The sequence below is a fragment of the Ylistrum balloti genome, unplaced genomic scaffold, assembly GCF_031769215.1.
Source record: "Ylistrum balloti isolate Yb309-2 unplaced genomic scaffold, AGI_CSIRO_Ybal_v1 Utg370612, whole genome shotgun sequence".
NCBI classification, from domain to species: Eukaryota; Metazoa; Mollusca; class Bivalvia; order Pectinida; family Pectinidae; genus Ylistrum; species Ylistrum balloti.
In genome coordinates this window covers 833,382-848,804 of record NW_026782376.1, presented here as the reverse complement: position 1 = coordinate 848,804, position 15,423 = coordinate 833,382, and the positions used below count along the sequence as shown (strand labels likewise).

The 15,423-nt window shown below is 33.9% G+C and overlaps 1 protein-coding gene across 1 annotated transcript; it reads right to left on the bottom strand.

The window, feature by feature from the left end:
• Positions 1 to 364: 364 nt before the first annotated feature.
• On the bottom strand, positions 365 to 15,051 carry LOC132556957 (excitatory amino acid transporter 1-like). Its single transcript, XM_060221421.1, has 8 exons — positions 14,516 to 15,051; positions 7,732 to 7,774; positions 5,980 to 6,043; positions 4,922 to 5,096; positions 4,191 to 4,424; positions 3,266 to 3,460; positions 2,877 to 3,011; positions 365 to 533 (listed from the first exon to the last, which is right to left on the bottom strand). The coding sequence occupies exons 1-8, from the start codon at positions 15,049 to 15,051 to the stop codon at positions 365 to 367; spliced, it is 1,551 nt and encodes a 516-aa protein (XP_060077404.1).
• Between the last annotated feature and the right edge of the window lie 372 nt (positions 15,052 to 15,423).

Below are 15,423 nucleotides of genomic sequence, written 5' to 3'. Positions count from 1 at the left end.
ATGATCAATTTTATCACTCTTTGGTCATAATACTGCTTTTTGGCAATGAACATTATTCTATCCATTGTCAAAGTTGATTTTGCCATGATAAAACCCATGCCTCGTTCGTCATTTTAAAAATCTTTTATTTCTATTTTTTGCCGTCTCAATAATCGCTGACAAATCGACTACCTATCATCTCTAATACTATTATAATGCCAACCCTCTTTATTAGGCCAACAGTTCCTTGAACATAAGATGAGAGTATTACGATGCTGATAAAAAAGTTATAGGAAAGCATAAGATAAACGAATGATATAGCATTAATTAGGAAACCTCATGCAAGGGCGAAACCCTTTTCACACCTAGCTAAAATGGTTGCGTACTACATTTTGATATCTGCTTCTTCGTAAGCAATATTTGAAACTCCGTTTTCAGTATCTTCCACAGAATCTAGAAGGTCCATTTTTCTCATCTCCTTCTTCGATAAGTGATCTACTATCCCCGCACCAATGGCATCTCCCATGACATTCACCGCTGTCCGAAAACGGTCCCTGTAGGCAGGAAACATAAACAATTAACAAAAGATACCACATTAAGAAATAAATAAATGATTAACGCCAAAGCAATGTCAGTGCGGCATGAAAACCTTCAAGCATCCCTCCCACAATGAAATGTAGGGGGTACAACAACGATTTGAAATATAGTTTACGAACAATAATAATTGGCAGAATTGGATTAAAATGGCAAAATGGTTGGTATTGCCAAGCTGAAAAGTCCTGTTTTGTATACATATATTGGAGAAATAATATTGGTTAAGAAATTTTTAAAACTATAACAGACAATCAATTAAATAAATAAATTCTGAGTTGAAATGGGGTATAATGTCCATAGAACACGGTTAGATCGATATGTAAATCAGCAGGTCGAAGTCACGCACCAAGTTTCAATCTATTGATATAACGGACAGAAATTTGAAAAGTGAAGTACAAAGGGGTCAGAAAAACGCGAGTAATATTTAAGTAATTATCTTTGAACTTTAGGTGAAAAGTTTGGAACTTTTGCAACAAATTCTCGGCGCGAAGGGACATTAATCCGTCTTAAATAGGATTTTTCGACCGGAACTCAAACTCGATCAAAAACTTTGTTGAATGAAACCACAATACACACTGCTTTGTTATGTATATAGCACCTAAGCAAATTGTGAATTTCAAAGGTGAATCTATGTGAACCGTATGGAGTATTTGTGCTACCGAATGGCAAATACACAATATTATTCTTGACAAACACTGTTAGTGTTGGCAAATATATCAATATAATACTTGATTTGATAATTTATTAAAACATTCTTTGAATCACAGTGCACAAATATTAATCAAGGTAAGATAGAGTGCCCAAAATACCCGCTATGACGCTTCAATTTAATGAAAACTTTCAAGTTTACTTAGTAAATTCAAATAACTAAAAACGTCTGAAAGCGAAGAAGATCGAGACCGCAGATTCGTGTCTTTCACCATGTTTGATGTACCCTTAAGTTAAATGACACCTATTATCCTTTGGTCATTCGGATTGGAGAACAAATTGTTTACATAATGAATATCTTGAAAAAAACCGGTTATCATTGTATACACACAGAATATTCACAACTTAATGAATGAATATATATTCTTGGAAACAACGATTGATATATAGTAAAGTTCTGAGGATATTCATATTAACAGTCTTTTATAAAGAAGTACGAAGTTTAGATCCTGCTTTTCTAATGTTAAGGGTACCCCCATATGCATATGGTTTCCCTTCTATATCTATTTAACTTGCCATCTTGAATTGAGGAGAGATATTTGGAGACTTAGTTGCCATACGTCATGCGGTCATACATAAGCGATTTCGCCGAAACTTCTTCACGCACAAATTTGGTTGTCGTATCGTAAACAACGGCCCAAGTTCGCCTGAAGCCTTATATACTTTGTGGCTTATTGGTTAAAAAGCCAATCAAAGAGGAAAACACCACTCGTTGCTAAGTCCAGGTAACTAAACATTCTTAGATATTAATTTTGATGTAGTCCAATTGGGGGTAAGTTTTAAAATGACATTGTGTGCGTAGTGAATAAAGCCTTATTATTGAATAATTACTCCATAGACGTCAAAAGTTTAATGGAAATTTGTATTGGTGATCGTTACATAAAAACGAATTAAAAATGCACATATTTTTAGTTGTTTTGATTGTGTTATAAGTTAATATGAATATTTACACTGTCGTTCTTCCACTATCGCATGATTCTGTCAATTCGTTAGTTTAATGATTGAATCATCAGTAAATTATAAGTCGGTATTTAGAGCTTTACCTTAGATATATTAGCATAACTTACATGTTCTTCTTTAACTACTGAAATGACGTATTTAAATCTCCTTAATAAAAGAAAACGGAGCAGGTCAACGAAGGGGTGGATATTAAAACAAGGAGACAGAGACAAGTCATCTTGATCACCGCTGTGCCGTTGTGAAAGGTCTGTGAGCCTTTGAATCATTTATCCAAGATGATGCCATACGTAGATAAAAGAAGGGTGTGTGTGTGTGTGTGTGTGTGTGTGTGTGTGTGTGTGTGTGTTAGTTGGGGGGGGTGGTATTTAGATGGGAGACCTAGACCACTGGTTTTGGCTAATTTTTTAAAGTGGCACTAAAGTGGAGGGTTTGAGTTCTAAGTGTTGTGTAGTTATGGTAGTTGGATGGAGTATTGTTTTTCAAAAATTCTATTTGAAATCTCCTCTTGTATACAGAAGATGTGACATTATGAGGTCGACAATGATAATGCTAACCACTTATTGGGCAAATCTGCGGCTTTGTTACATACAGATTACACGAAATAAAGTTGAAATATATATGACGAAACTACTTACAATAACCAATCAATAGCAATAATCAAGGTGACGTCATCAGTGGGAAAGCCAACTGCTGTGAGGACTATAACCATGGTAACAAGGCCTGCCTGTGGCACTCCTGCAGCCCCGATAGCGGCAGCAGTGGCAGTGATACTACAAGTAATATAACACACGGGTTTAATATTAGCTACAAATTTGCTTTTCACTCGTGATAATGATTATTGGTACTTTTTTCTGTGAATGATTTTATCGATATCATTACATTTATCTTTCTAATTCGGTCAAAAATCTAAATCAAATTGCTTTCAGTGCTGGTATAGCCTGATTCAATGTTTTTGCGTGTATAAACCCCTACAGGTCGCCAGGTAAAATGTTAATTACATTATATAATTAAAATATGTATTTACCTGACAGTAATTATTCGTCCAATATCCATTTCAAAGCCCCTGATTTGTCCAATGAAAAGTACAGCTACAGCTTCGTATAGAGCCGTTCCGTCCATGTTGATGGTCGCTCCCACGGGGGCTACAAATTTTATTACACGGGGGTCGACGCCGTTATTTTCCTCTAGGTTTTTCATTGTAACAGGAAGTGTAGCAGAGCTATTGGAAGAAACGTATTACATCAAACGATAAGAAGAAGTAGAGAGAGAGAGAAAAAAGGAAAACAAGAAAAGTGAAAAGGAAAAAAGTGTACATACAAGTATAACAAATTTCGATTGATAAAAAAAAAAAAACAAACGAAGCGTTGTATAAAATAAACAACGTTTAACGAAAGACATTAGATCAGTGATGACCACTATAAAATCCTCTTCCTAATGCCAGTAAATCCGTTACCTTATTATATACAAGGGAAACATATTGATATTTGGTATTTGCTACGATCTTGGGTTCTTCAGTAAATTTTCGTCACGTTCAATGTAATGCTGATTATATGTTTTGATTTGTTGGTTCAGTTTAGTGCAAATGTAAAATACGCTCATGATAGCAGCATTTTGATATCAGTGTCTACCTTAGGATTCACTAGAAAATTATCTTGCAGAAGGGCGGCATTATTTTGTTGACTCCTGCGATAAAACGCAGCGGCGGAGGATAAAGACAGGTCTGGATTTAATCTGGGGTTCTGAAATTTTCTCTGGACAGTTTCATGAGGAATTTCTAGTGGTCAGGATTAGGGTTAGGGTAAAAAAATCATTCTTCTAGAAAAAAAGTTCAAGAATTCTTATTCAAATTACGAAAAAATGTAGGTCTCAGCAGTCTTTCGATTTTTTTGGTATTTTGAATTGAAATAATACCATTGTTAATCATTGATTTCTCGTAAGGATGTGATTACCTTGACGACGTTCCAATAGCTGTGACAATGGCTTGAGTGACACCGTATATAAACCTGAAGGGATTTTTTCTAACAATTGTAAAGTAAATCACAGGAAGTGTTATAAAGCCGTGGATTATAAGACCAGCCATAACGGTGATGAAGTAGTACAGAAGCTGTTGGAAAGTTTTTGCTGGATCTTCCATCTCCACAATTTTCGCTGCCACTAGAAATATGATACCTAAGGGAGAGTACCTGTCAAAGGGAACTTAACATGTTAAATGCATCGAAACACTGCATAACGAAAGACTAGCAATAAGAAACAATTTGAAAAATGCTTAAACGGAAACACAAGCTGTATACGTCATTTTTTATCTCTCGGTCTCGTATTTAACTTTCGTCCACTTTTAAATTCGTCGTAAATTGTTTGAAAAAAAAAACAAGAAACAAAGAAACATAAACAATGTTTTAGAGCTGTTTTCGTCCTATTGGCGAAAGGATTAAGTGGGCGAAAGTTTATCTGAGAAGAAATGTTTCAAGTAGATTTAAAATGATTAATGTTTAAGTTGTAATAAATGTAGTATATACCATCAGGAAAAGAAACTTTAAAAGTTCGCACTTGTTTCAAAAAACTAAACACTGAATAAAGATATCGTTCATATCTAATTTTTTTAAGTGTTGACCAGCGTAAGGTAAACATTAAAGCACGTGTAATGGGAAAATTAGCCCATTATATCAATCGCCGTTCTTACCATATAACCAGCTTGATAAGAACCATCGTAGCTTCACATAGAGACTCAAACAAAGCAACTAGGGGCTTTCCTTTACTACCCAGCCGACCGATGATGATACCGAAGAAGATGGAGAAGACAACAATACCAAGAACATTCATCCCTGATTTCATTTCAACCACTGGATCGTAAACAGCTGTATAACATAACATATTATGGAAACAAATATTTATTCAACATACGTTATTGTGTCTATAAACGTTATGTATTATATCGTCGTTATAATAATGGTGGATAAATAGTCACCAGCTCTCGTGTTACGTTTTTTACTGTCGCTACGGACCACCAACAGGTGCTCGAGTTACATGTTCATCTGATGTGACATCAGTGAAAATTGATGATATATTGGCCGCAGACACATTTCTTCCCCACAAGCACAAATGTTATCGTTAACACTGACCGATGACATACAAAACCGTTCACATGTTTCTTTTGTTGGTGTTGTTAGGGATGCCGCCATTTATTTGCCACAAGTCAAACTTTGACCCTGACAGCAAGGTGAACTATTGAAGTCCGTGAACCATTTATAGAGGTGTATTGTGACAACTCTGGTAGAGAATGGTAATATACCTTTGCTCATTCAATATAAAATTTTTCATCGAATATTGAATAATCCTTATTTCTTAATAAAAAAAATAACGATTGAATAATACTTAGTTTTTGTTGAGAAATATTAATTTAAATTAATGACAGTCAATGAGGTCCATTATAGGAATAGAGAACCTTGACAGACTGCATTTCCTATACAGTATTTGTTGAAAGTTATATATATTTTCAGTATTACCACCCAAGAGGTCGATGTTTGGATTTATCTACCGTTTGGTGTGTTGCATAGAAAAAGTATTTTCTCTTGAAACACTCATGTGTATATCTATATCAGTAAGGAAGGGCTAATTGTGGCAATAAAATGGCAACTCAGATCTTGGAAAAGTAACAATATTGCTTTTTCATGTATATGGCACTGACCATGAATTTCTTACAATGCATCATTGCATAATTGTAGAACTGTTGTGACATACCGGTAGCATTAACATTACTTCCGTTGATGTTTTCTTCAACCTTCAGAACTTGCTCAGTAACAGGCTGAAAAGTATCAGAATGATTTTAAACTTAAAAATCTAGGGTAAAAAATGACACTACATATTGTCGTTTTGTCAAAGTTTTCTTTACCATTTTGTCGACAGTCTCATGTTGTGTTTCACTTCATCGATTCTATATATCTCACTTTGCAGAGTTTTGTGTCAGTCACACATTGTAGATTTAATAGTCAGTCTTACAGTATAATATTCTACAGGTATTAAAGCTCTGTTACTTTACGTTTGTGTGTCATTCACACATCAATATATGTGTTATATCTTGCATACTGTAATTCTGTGTGCAAGTCAATCTGGTTTTTTCCCCATTTCTTTAGAGGTATACTATCTGTCACATTGTATAGAGGATATCTAATAGTGTCTCCAGGAATAACAAATATATTTCACGATTTTTATTTATAGTTGGGTATCTTTACGCACGAGTTAAAAATAGAAAACAAAAAAATATTAGACATACGCGAAAGATATATTTACTATTACTGAGGTCACTATTAGATAATCTATTTATTACATTTTCACAAGCAAAATATTCAAATAACTGGCATATTTAGAAAAAATATATAACTAGGAAGCTTACTACGCTTTTCGCGGACACTACTCACTCATTATAACTTCGCAGTACGCGTTAAGATATAGCCCGTTTAAAATTCATTGAAAGTATGTAAACACAAAAATAAAATTCAATATAAAATAATTTTCATATTCACATAGAAAATGTTACTTATTCATGTATCTAAGAGACGAAATTTGCTGTAAAGGGTTCAAAGAGAGTTTAACCTCTGAAAAGTTACCCCGTTAAAATGTCTAACGTGTTAGTTCCACATTGAAGACGTTCGCTTGGGGATTGATTTTGATAAGGTAATCTGCATTGCATTGTTTGCTGACTTTCATGGAAATGAACCTTTATCATGGAATTGAAGGAAGTGTCACAAGTAAACAACCTCTTTAGATGTCTGGTTTTATGTTTGCTGCACCGGGCTTTATGATTTGTCAATTCTATCTTATGATTTTGTTAATTCTTTTCATTGGCGAAAATCTGCAAAACTTTTATCAGTATAATATTTCTCCATATTTTCTGGCAGAAACGTAAAAAAAATATTCATCATTCCTAACATGGTGAAAAATAATCCATCAAAACAAATACACACACTACAAGCTTGACAAAAACTCAATAGCGTTCTGAAAACTGACCCGTTATTGCAAATATACAAACTTCATGCATGCCAATACTTGATGACGCTCTGAAAACTTACCCGTCTAAAAAAACAGGATGAGATACACAAATATTGATGACATCACAAAAATACAAGATGAATTCATTCGGATATATCCACTCTATGTCTTATAACCAGAGTTAGCCTCACGAGCAGCTATTTCCGGTTGGCATAGTAGGCGGTATCCACATGAATGCATCAATAATTTGAGAAGATGCATTTCATTTCTGACCTTTTATGAAAGTATCTATTAAGTTCATACCACTGTACCAACGTTGTTCAACATGCATACATGACAATACATTACAGTTAACTTGTATTTTAACTCTTATATAAATACCATTCAATTATCAAAGCGTATTATGAAACCTGTCTTTATTGACCGGGAGATCTTAATGACATCCCTAAAACCTTAATCGCAAGAGATGTTGAATAGAGGAAAAAATGTAAAATTAATATTTACCTTGCTGAAACATGCTTCTATCAAGTTACTGGGGAACGCCTGCCTGTTGGTATGATAAACAATCAAGGTTTGAATCACTATGAATGTGACGTAGAAAACAAGTTATGGAACTAATCATTGTAATATCACAAAGAAAACCGTTACATGTAAATAAAAACAATATATTCTAAACATCATCTTATCATTATAAGTATTTATATATCATCATTATTTTTATTTGTACATAACTTATGTTTATGTACCATTTATCTTCAAATTTCGGACTCACACACAACATATATACCTGAAAACCCATCAAAATACAAAACTTTGCATCTAGTCAATCAAGTTAAATAACTAAATTAGTATATATAGAATAAATCAATTTTTAAAGCTTTGAATGACCGTAGCGTCAATACAACAACTGAAGAATTACATGCTTTACTTGCCAAAATACACGCTACTGAATCCCAGCGGAAAGACATCTTGCACGTTATGACTCCCAAATTTGTTAACAATGAGTTTGAAAGACCCTCTCTGGGAGTTAGAAGCTTACATTTTGATTCTTTTCTATTATTCTTATTGGTATTTATTATTTTCTGAGTTAAATATTTTACTATGAAACTGGTAAATACCAAATCATTTACAAAACCTTTCCCTGCTTAGCTTATCTTAATCGGTTTTGCGCGAGACACACTCGAGTTTGAATTTTCTGTATAAACTGGATAGTATATAGTAAAGCGAATTATGTTAATGATATAGTTGTTTGTGGTTTGGTCTGTTTTTTTTTATAGTCATGGAGGATATAAATTATTAAAATATGTCATTGTTGTATTTTAAATGAAAGTGTTATATGATTGGATTTTCCATTTATGAATAAGGACTACATACAATGTAATATAGCTAACATTTTTTTTCTAAAATTAAATGAACATCTTGTAAAACTTAATTAAAATTGCAGGGATTTTGTTATAAGATTTGTATTCACATTTGGAATATAATACATTGCTTAGTAAACCTGATTAGATATTGCACTTGGTAAAATACTCACGAATACACACAAAAGAGGCATTCGTGTCGAGTATTGAACCCATTGAAAACGCGGAGGTACATACATGATAGCATTTCATCGTGACTGAGAACCGGACACACTCTATATTGACGTTAAGACGCTATTTGCGAGAAATACGACATGCACGAATATTATAAGTGGGTAATGCATATAAAGTTTTATGAGTGTTAAATCGATAGTGATCTGAGATCAAAACCTTAATGACGGTAATAACACGACTTCGTGGGAAAGCTAAAGCCAAGAGATTATAAATTCGTCGCATCTTCGAAGTGAAACTGAATAACCGAAATGAATGTCTAAAAGAAAAAAGGAAACTTTCCTTATTTCTTACATTTATTATTGATACCGGAGTTTCATTGCCATTTCAATAAATATCTATAAAATATAAGTGAATATTTGTAATGTTTCAACATATTTATTATATAATACTGATACTTTTTAACGTCCGTTTTTCTATCATCTACAAAATACCATTTTGAATAATTTATTTCAAACTTTATTTATCAATTGTCGTATATTGCAATGGTACATACATCTACACAAAGAACAGGCTTCAGAGACAGGTACATAGTACTTATGTAAATCCGTCTTCTTACATTCCTTTCAGTACTAGCAATGGTGCAGAAAACGGGAAAAGAAAAAGGGTGTAAGGGTTTAGATTTAGATGGTAGTGATGATTCATGACTGCATTTCAGGAACATATTCTCTGATTGCAATGTAATTAGATAGTATTAAGTTTACTGGGGGCTGTGCATGTTGAGGTGAATACAGATTCAATCGAACAGGGAAATGAATATGGTCGCTTTACTCTGAGAATGTCTTGTCCAACCCAATTTAATACGACGTCCTAATGTGGGGTCACTGTGATATCACAAAAAATATAGCAACCAGGACATGTGTTGTGTTACACAGGTATTGTGGGCAAGATTGTTACAAGTAACTATAGATTAAGAAGTGCTTAAAGGGAGTGACCTTATTAAAAACGTTCGGATTGACAGAAAAAGTTTTAGACACAATCAAAAATAATTTGATTTTGATGAACCGAGCATTTCTGGAATGCCATGTAATAGTATGTTAATATGATGATTTGGAGAACGACTCCTAAAACACTGGGTTCTGACCTGCTGGAAGGATTTTAGAAGACTGATAGGACTATTGACTAATTTTCGTGTATACAAGTGACTTTTTCATCCTTAATTTCACATGCTAGATCTAACCATGTCTACTACTGCATAAAGGAACAAAACGAGTATCGGCATTTAATGTATTTTTTTTCAGGTCATTAATTTACTAATTGTATTTTATGTTATCGGGATATGTGTTCTGTAGGTCAATACAGAAGGGTAGGAAGGAATCTTTAAATATCAGTTCGACAGCTCCTTTGATTTATAGTGGAATGACGGAATCTCAAGTCGAAATCGTAGGCTCTTCAGGTGTTATAGGAGTGTATATTGGAATGTCGACTGGGTAGTATGTTAGTTAAATAAGAAGGTCACTCACCATGAACAATCTTATAGATTTTATAATATCATGTTGTCACCTTCCCATCCTAATTATAATAATAGTCTGTCGTGACTGCTGAGTTGCCTCAGTGATAATGCTGGATGCTTCAAGTTGTATAATGAACTCTGGCATAAAGTAACGTTGTCCCATACAATAGTACCGTATTCTAACAGGGGTCTTAGAAAAGTAAAATATATTGTTTGAAGGGTCTTTCTGTCACTATTGAATTTAAGAATCCTAAAGAAACTAAGTTTTAATATGTTTTATTAATAATGTATTGGGAATGGCCAGTTTAACTTCCAGTTGTTGAGGGAGTAATACCGAGATTTTGTCATATGTGACTTCCGTAAGCATTAGTGGGTTATAATCAACAAGCATTTCTCTTTTACCATTCATGAATTTTCGTTACATTATCATTCAAAAGGTTGGCGCTCAGAACCGGCGATTCCACTACGACGTATAGTGATATGTCATCGGCAAATAATTTATGGTAAAATTGATGTCTTCAACAATGTCATTTATAAAATAAGATGTCACAAAATATCTTTACCTTTATCAAGTGGAGATCAAAAATATGGTTAAATATGAATGTGCGTTGATTTATGGTGGAATGATGGAATCTGAAGTCAGTCGACTGACAAGAAGTTAGTAGAGATTTATGGATTAGATCGTTGTATTTATACACACATCTTTCCATCATTTCACAACAAATGATAAAAGAGATATAGGACGATAGTTGTTGAAGATGGATGAATCTTCTTCTTGAAACCTTGAGTGACAGCCCTCTTCCATGATGACGTGAAAGTACATGCAGTAAGTGACATATTAAATATAATTTATAGAGGAAAGCTTAACATAGTGACAGCTTCCTAATTCAAACGATATCAGGACCTGCAGCTTTCCTGTTTTTTCTTGTAGAGTTTGGCATGAAGCTGTTTACAATTTTTAGTATTGGTATAAAAGTTGATTTTGTCACAGAGTTTATAAGAATCCCGTTCGCATGTCTGTATTTTCTGAGTAAAGACCAGTCGTTCATTTTATCGGACCGCTTAGCTTTCCATGCAGGTGAGTAATAGTTCTAGTCTTATTAAGTATACATCCTCTGGCCGTCTTAAGTATACTATCAGTAAATAGGTCACTACTGTTGTTTTTGTCATTACTGTCTAAAGTGCTATCCCAGTCATTTTTAGAATATTTGTCTTTGTAACCGTCATATTTACAAGGTAATACAGCCAAATATTAAGTTTTAAACATGAATGAATATGTTTTGATATGTTAAGACTACCGTACACAGGACAATGGTATCCAATAGGCTGATCAAGAAAGCTTTCACCGACATAACAGATGCCAATTAAGGATGGTTCCCTTACACAAACGATGAAGAGAGGAAAATGATTCAGTAATGAAAGTAGAATTGATATCGCTTTAGGTAAGATTGTAAGTAGTTGATAAGTTACGAAGGTAAAGATGGTGGTTACATTACATTACATCATTACATTTTTGCAAGTCAAATATAGAAAAAATATTTCATTAATAAAAGTGTTATGTTTCACTTTCGCAGACATATACCAATGAAAAGAGAGAACACAAATCCTCTTATAAAATTGACAAATCATAAAGCCCGTTACAACAATCACAAAAACCAGAAACCTGAAGGCGTTGTTTACTAGTAACCGGACATTCAATTCCAGTCAGCAAACAATGCAACACGAATTACCTTATCAGACACCAAACCAAATCCCCAACAAACGTCTTGAATGAGGAGCTAACACGTTAGACATTTCAAGAGGTTCGTATCTATTGTCAGCCACATAGTAACTTGTCAAAGGTTAAACTCTCTGAACGTTTTACGACAAAATTTGTCTGTTAGTGACATGATAGGTAACATTTTCTATGTGAATGTGAAATTTACAATAAAAAGTGTTTTTGTGTTAACATATTTTTAATGATTTTTTTAAAGCGGACTATGTTTTGTCGCGTAAGTTATAATGGAGGACTAGAAGCCTAGTCAACTTTTTATATCTGTTCTAAATGTGTCAGTAATTTGATATTTTGCTTGTGAAAATATGCATCGCTCTCGTGAAAGATACTAAAATATTAGACATACTTGTAAATATATTTGTTATTACTGAAGATTATATTAGAAATCCTATGTTTATCAATTAATAGCATTATATATTCCTTTGTTAAAAGCATGTTTGATTGAATGAGAGACGTGATCCAGGAATAAACAGACTCATCATAGGGGCCTATAGCCTTTTTTCCGGATATGTTGACATGTTCATTGCGATGTCACGTGAAATTGAAAATATGAATTTCATATTAGTAATCTGTTTCAGTGGATGACTGACGCAATTTTTCAGTGTATGCACTATTCTCTAGTACTTCTGAGTTGGCTCAACTTTAAATCTGAAGATTAAGTTTTTAAAACTAACAGACGAAAATGGAAACAAGAAGTAGATTGTGAATAACTCATTTATACCTGACTAAAAGAAAAAGGAAATAAGACGAAGCCAAGCTGTGGAGAATGCACTGTGTGTAGTCCTCTTTGAATACATATCTGGAACACTATCTAAACACATACACTTGGGAATGGAGTAGGAAAAACGACGTTCTGTCGTATTAGCAAAATTATGCATAACTACGTCAATGTCACTGTTAACTTTTAAGATCATTATGTCAACAGTGGGTGTAGAAATGATGATTATTCACTGTCAAAATGTCTCTTTCACCATCAGTGGTATACCAATTAGCATGGAAACCATGATTATATTCATATTTCCAAAGCATGCCTCATTGAATTCTTTACAGTATTGGTGTTATCCTGTGAAAGTACACTCACTCACTCACTTCTTCGGAAAACTATTAACATTACGAGGGTTACATACTTCCCTGTATGTAAAATTCACATCAAAATTTAAAAAAAGAGTGACAATGTGCTATACAATGATTGATTATCGATTATTCGATTGGTTATCTTGAGCTATGAAACATGTCGTTCAGATTTTGTTCACTGGATTATGTACCTGTGTAAATTTCAAGCTTTTTTTGTATCAGTATTACAGGTGGACATGGATAGTGTTTATCACTGTTTTACCCAACAATAATACCATGATTATATACAACATACTCGTAGAAAATTTATAACAAGAAATTTTTTTCTCATCATTAATTAATTTAACGATAAAAGGTACGTAAAATCAATAATGAGATAAGTCAGTTTGTACAATATATATACATAGTGCATTTGCTTTGTAATCAGTAACTGGCCTGTCTTTTCATAAATTATGTACACGGAGTCAAAATAACATTAAATTCAACCGGGACGCAGGTCTCGCGGGATTGTTGAGACCGCACTCAATGCCATTCAGTGTTTTTTTTTTTTAATTTTTGTTCCAGCAGGAACAATTTATTGTCTTCAGTGTCAATGATTGAATAAGCATGTGTTGTGCGAGTGTTATTAAGCCTCACCTTGGTAAATGTAAACAATGTATCTTTATTTTGCTAGAGGTTTCGTTGTACAGTGCTTTTTTACTTCCCGTCATTCTAGTTTTAAAGAATTTTTTTTATTTTTACAAAAAATTCGAAACAAGGGATCTTACTTTGGGTGAATAAAGGAAAATTTATGTGGCCGGGAAGGCGAACCTATACCTTTTCAAGTTCATTCCGGGAATCAAAAACCCGGATTTGTGTTAATCGATACATACATGTTAGAATTATGCCTACCAGGGTTCTCAGTTACAAGTATAGTTCATACTGTTCAATAATTTTAAATATTATTCATGTTATATATCGAAATATTTATTTCTTATTCTAATACATTTTTTTCAAGTTTTATTTCAAAACATGAAAGGGCACGTGATTTAAGAAAATAAATGATAGCCAATCTAGCTAAAGTTCAACATTTATTCAGGTGACTAATTCAGTGCTTGGGAATACCTTATAATACGCACCTCAGAAGCTATTCAATGCGGTAATATACCCATTTAAGATTTTTAGAATTTGTCTTTAACCTTTTGGTTTGTTTAATGTTTGGATCACTGTGTGTTTTACTGGTTCATGGCCCTAATGACCTTCTATGTGTTGACAGGCCCTTAAGAATGTCATAATAATAATAAACTTCAATGCGAAGACGTCACATATAGACATGATAAGTAATATTCTAAAACTTACATACAAAGCTTTATATGTGATGGCACATATATAAATCAGATATGTGTTTAAACCTACCGTAGCAGATCGAGAAAGGTATCTGCAGGTTCAACGATCTTGGATTCGCCAGAAGGTTCGACATCCCCTCCTTTAGTGCCTGGTTGGATAGCGACGGTCAGTATGATACCAAGAACCACAGCAGCAAGAGTAGTGGTCAAGTAATACACTACTGCCCTCAGGCCAATCCTGCCAGATGACCGTGTGTCCAGTGAAGCCAGCCCGGACACCAGACTGGACACAATTAGCGGAAGAATCAACATTTGAAGCATGTTCATTAATAAATCGCCAGGGAAACGGAGATACATTATCTGTCTTTTGGTAAAAGGAGGGTCGACATAACGGAGCCCTGCTCCAAGGCCAATACCGATTCCCATGGAAATAATAAGAAAAATTAACAATAAGTTGTTTTTAATTGTCCTTTTTACAGCTTCCATTTTCGAGTTTTTGCTGACGGTAGGGTCAACTTCCGGTTCCAGTTCAGGTATTCCAATAGTTTGACTTGAACCATAACTTTTCCATCCGGTTTTATCTCTGGTAGCGTTTGGTTCTTCCATATTTTTGTGTTGTTTATAAATCCCAACTCACAAAACAACACACATTTGCTTGTGAAGTGTGTAAGATTTTTCAAAGATCCAGATAATTTTTTCTCAATAACAACTATATATTAAACATGCAATATCTACAGTCCTTAAGTGTAGCTTAGTGCACGTATTGTTCACAGATTCATCTGATAAGACGACTATAGATCCCAAATATTGCTTAAGGTATCTCGTGAAGTTGTATAAATACTGTTCGAAATCCCGTCACACAAATCAGTATCCTTTGACTCCTATATATATATATCTCACATGCCAAATCACGACAGACCTCATGAATAATTTATGAGGAAATGTTCCATACCTACAAGTATTACTAAACAACCGGCG

Excerpts from the sequence above, each read along its gene's own strand:
- LOC132556957 (XM_060221421.1), bottom strand. The coding sequence starts at position 15,051 with ATGGAAGAACCAAACGCTACCAGAGATAAAACCGGATGGAAAAGTTAT. Across the intron at positions 6,044-7,731 it reads TAGAAGCATGTTTCAGCAAG|CCTGTTACTGAGCAAGTTCT; the intron begins GTAAATATTAAT and ends GATACTTTTCAG. Across the intron at positions 3,012-3,265 it reads GGACGAATAATTACTGTCAG|TATCACTGCCACTGCTGCCG; the intron begins GTAAATACATAT and ends TATTACTTGTAG.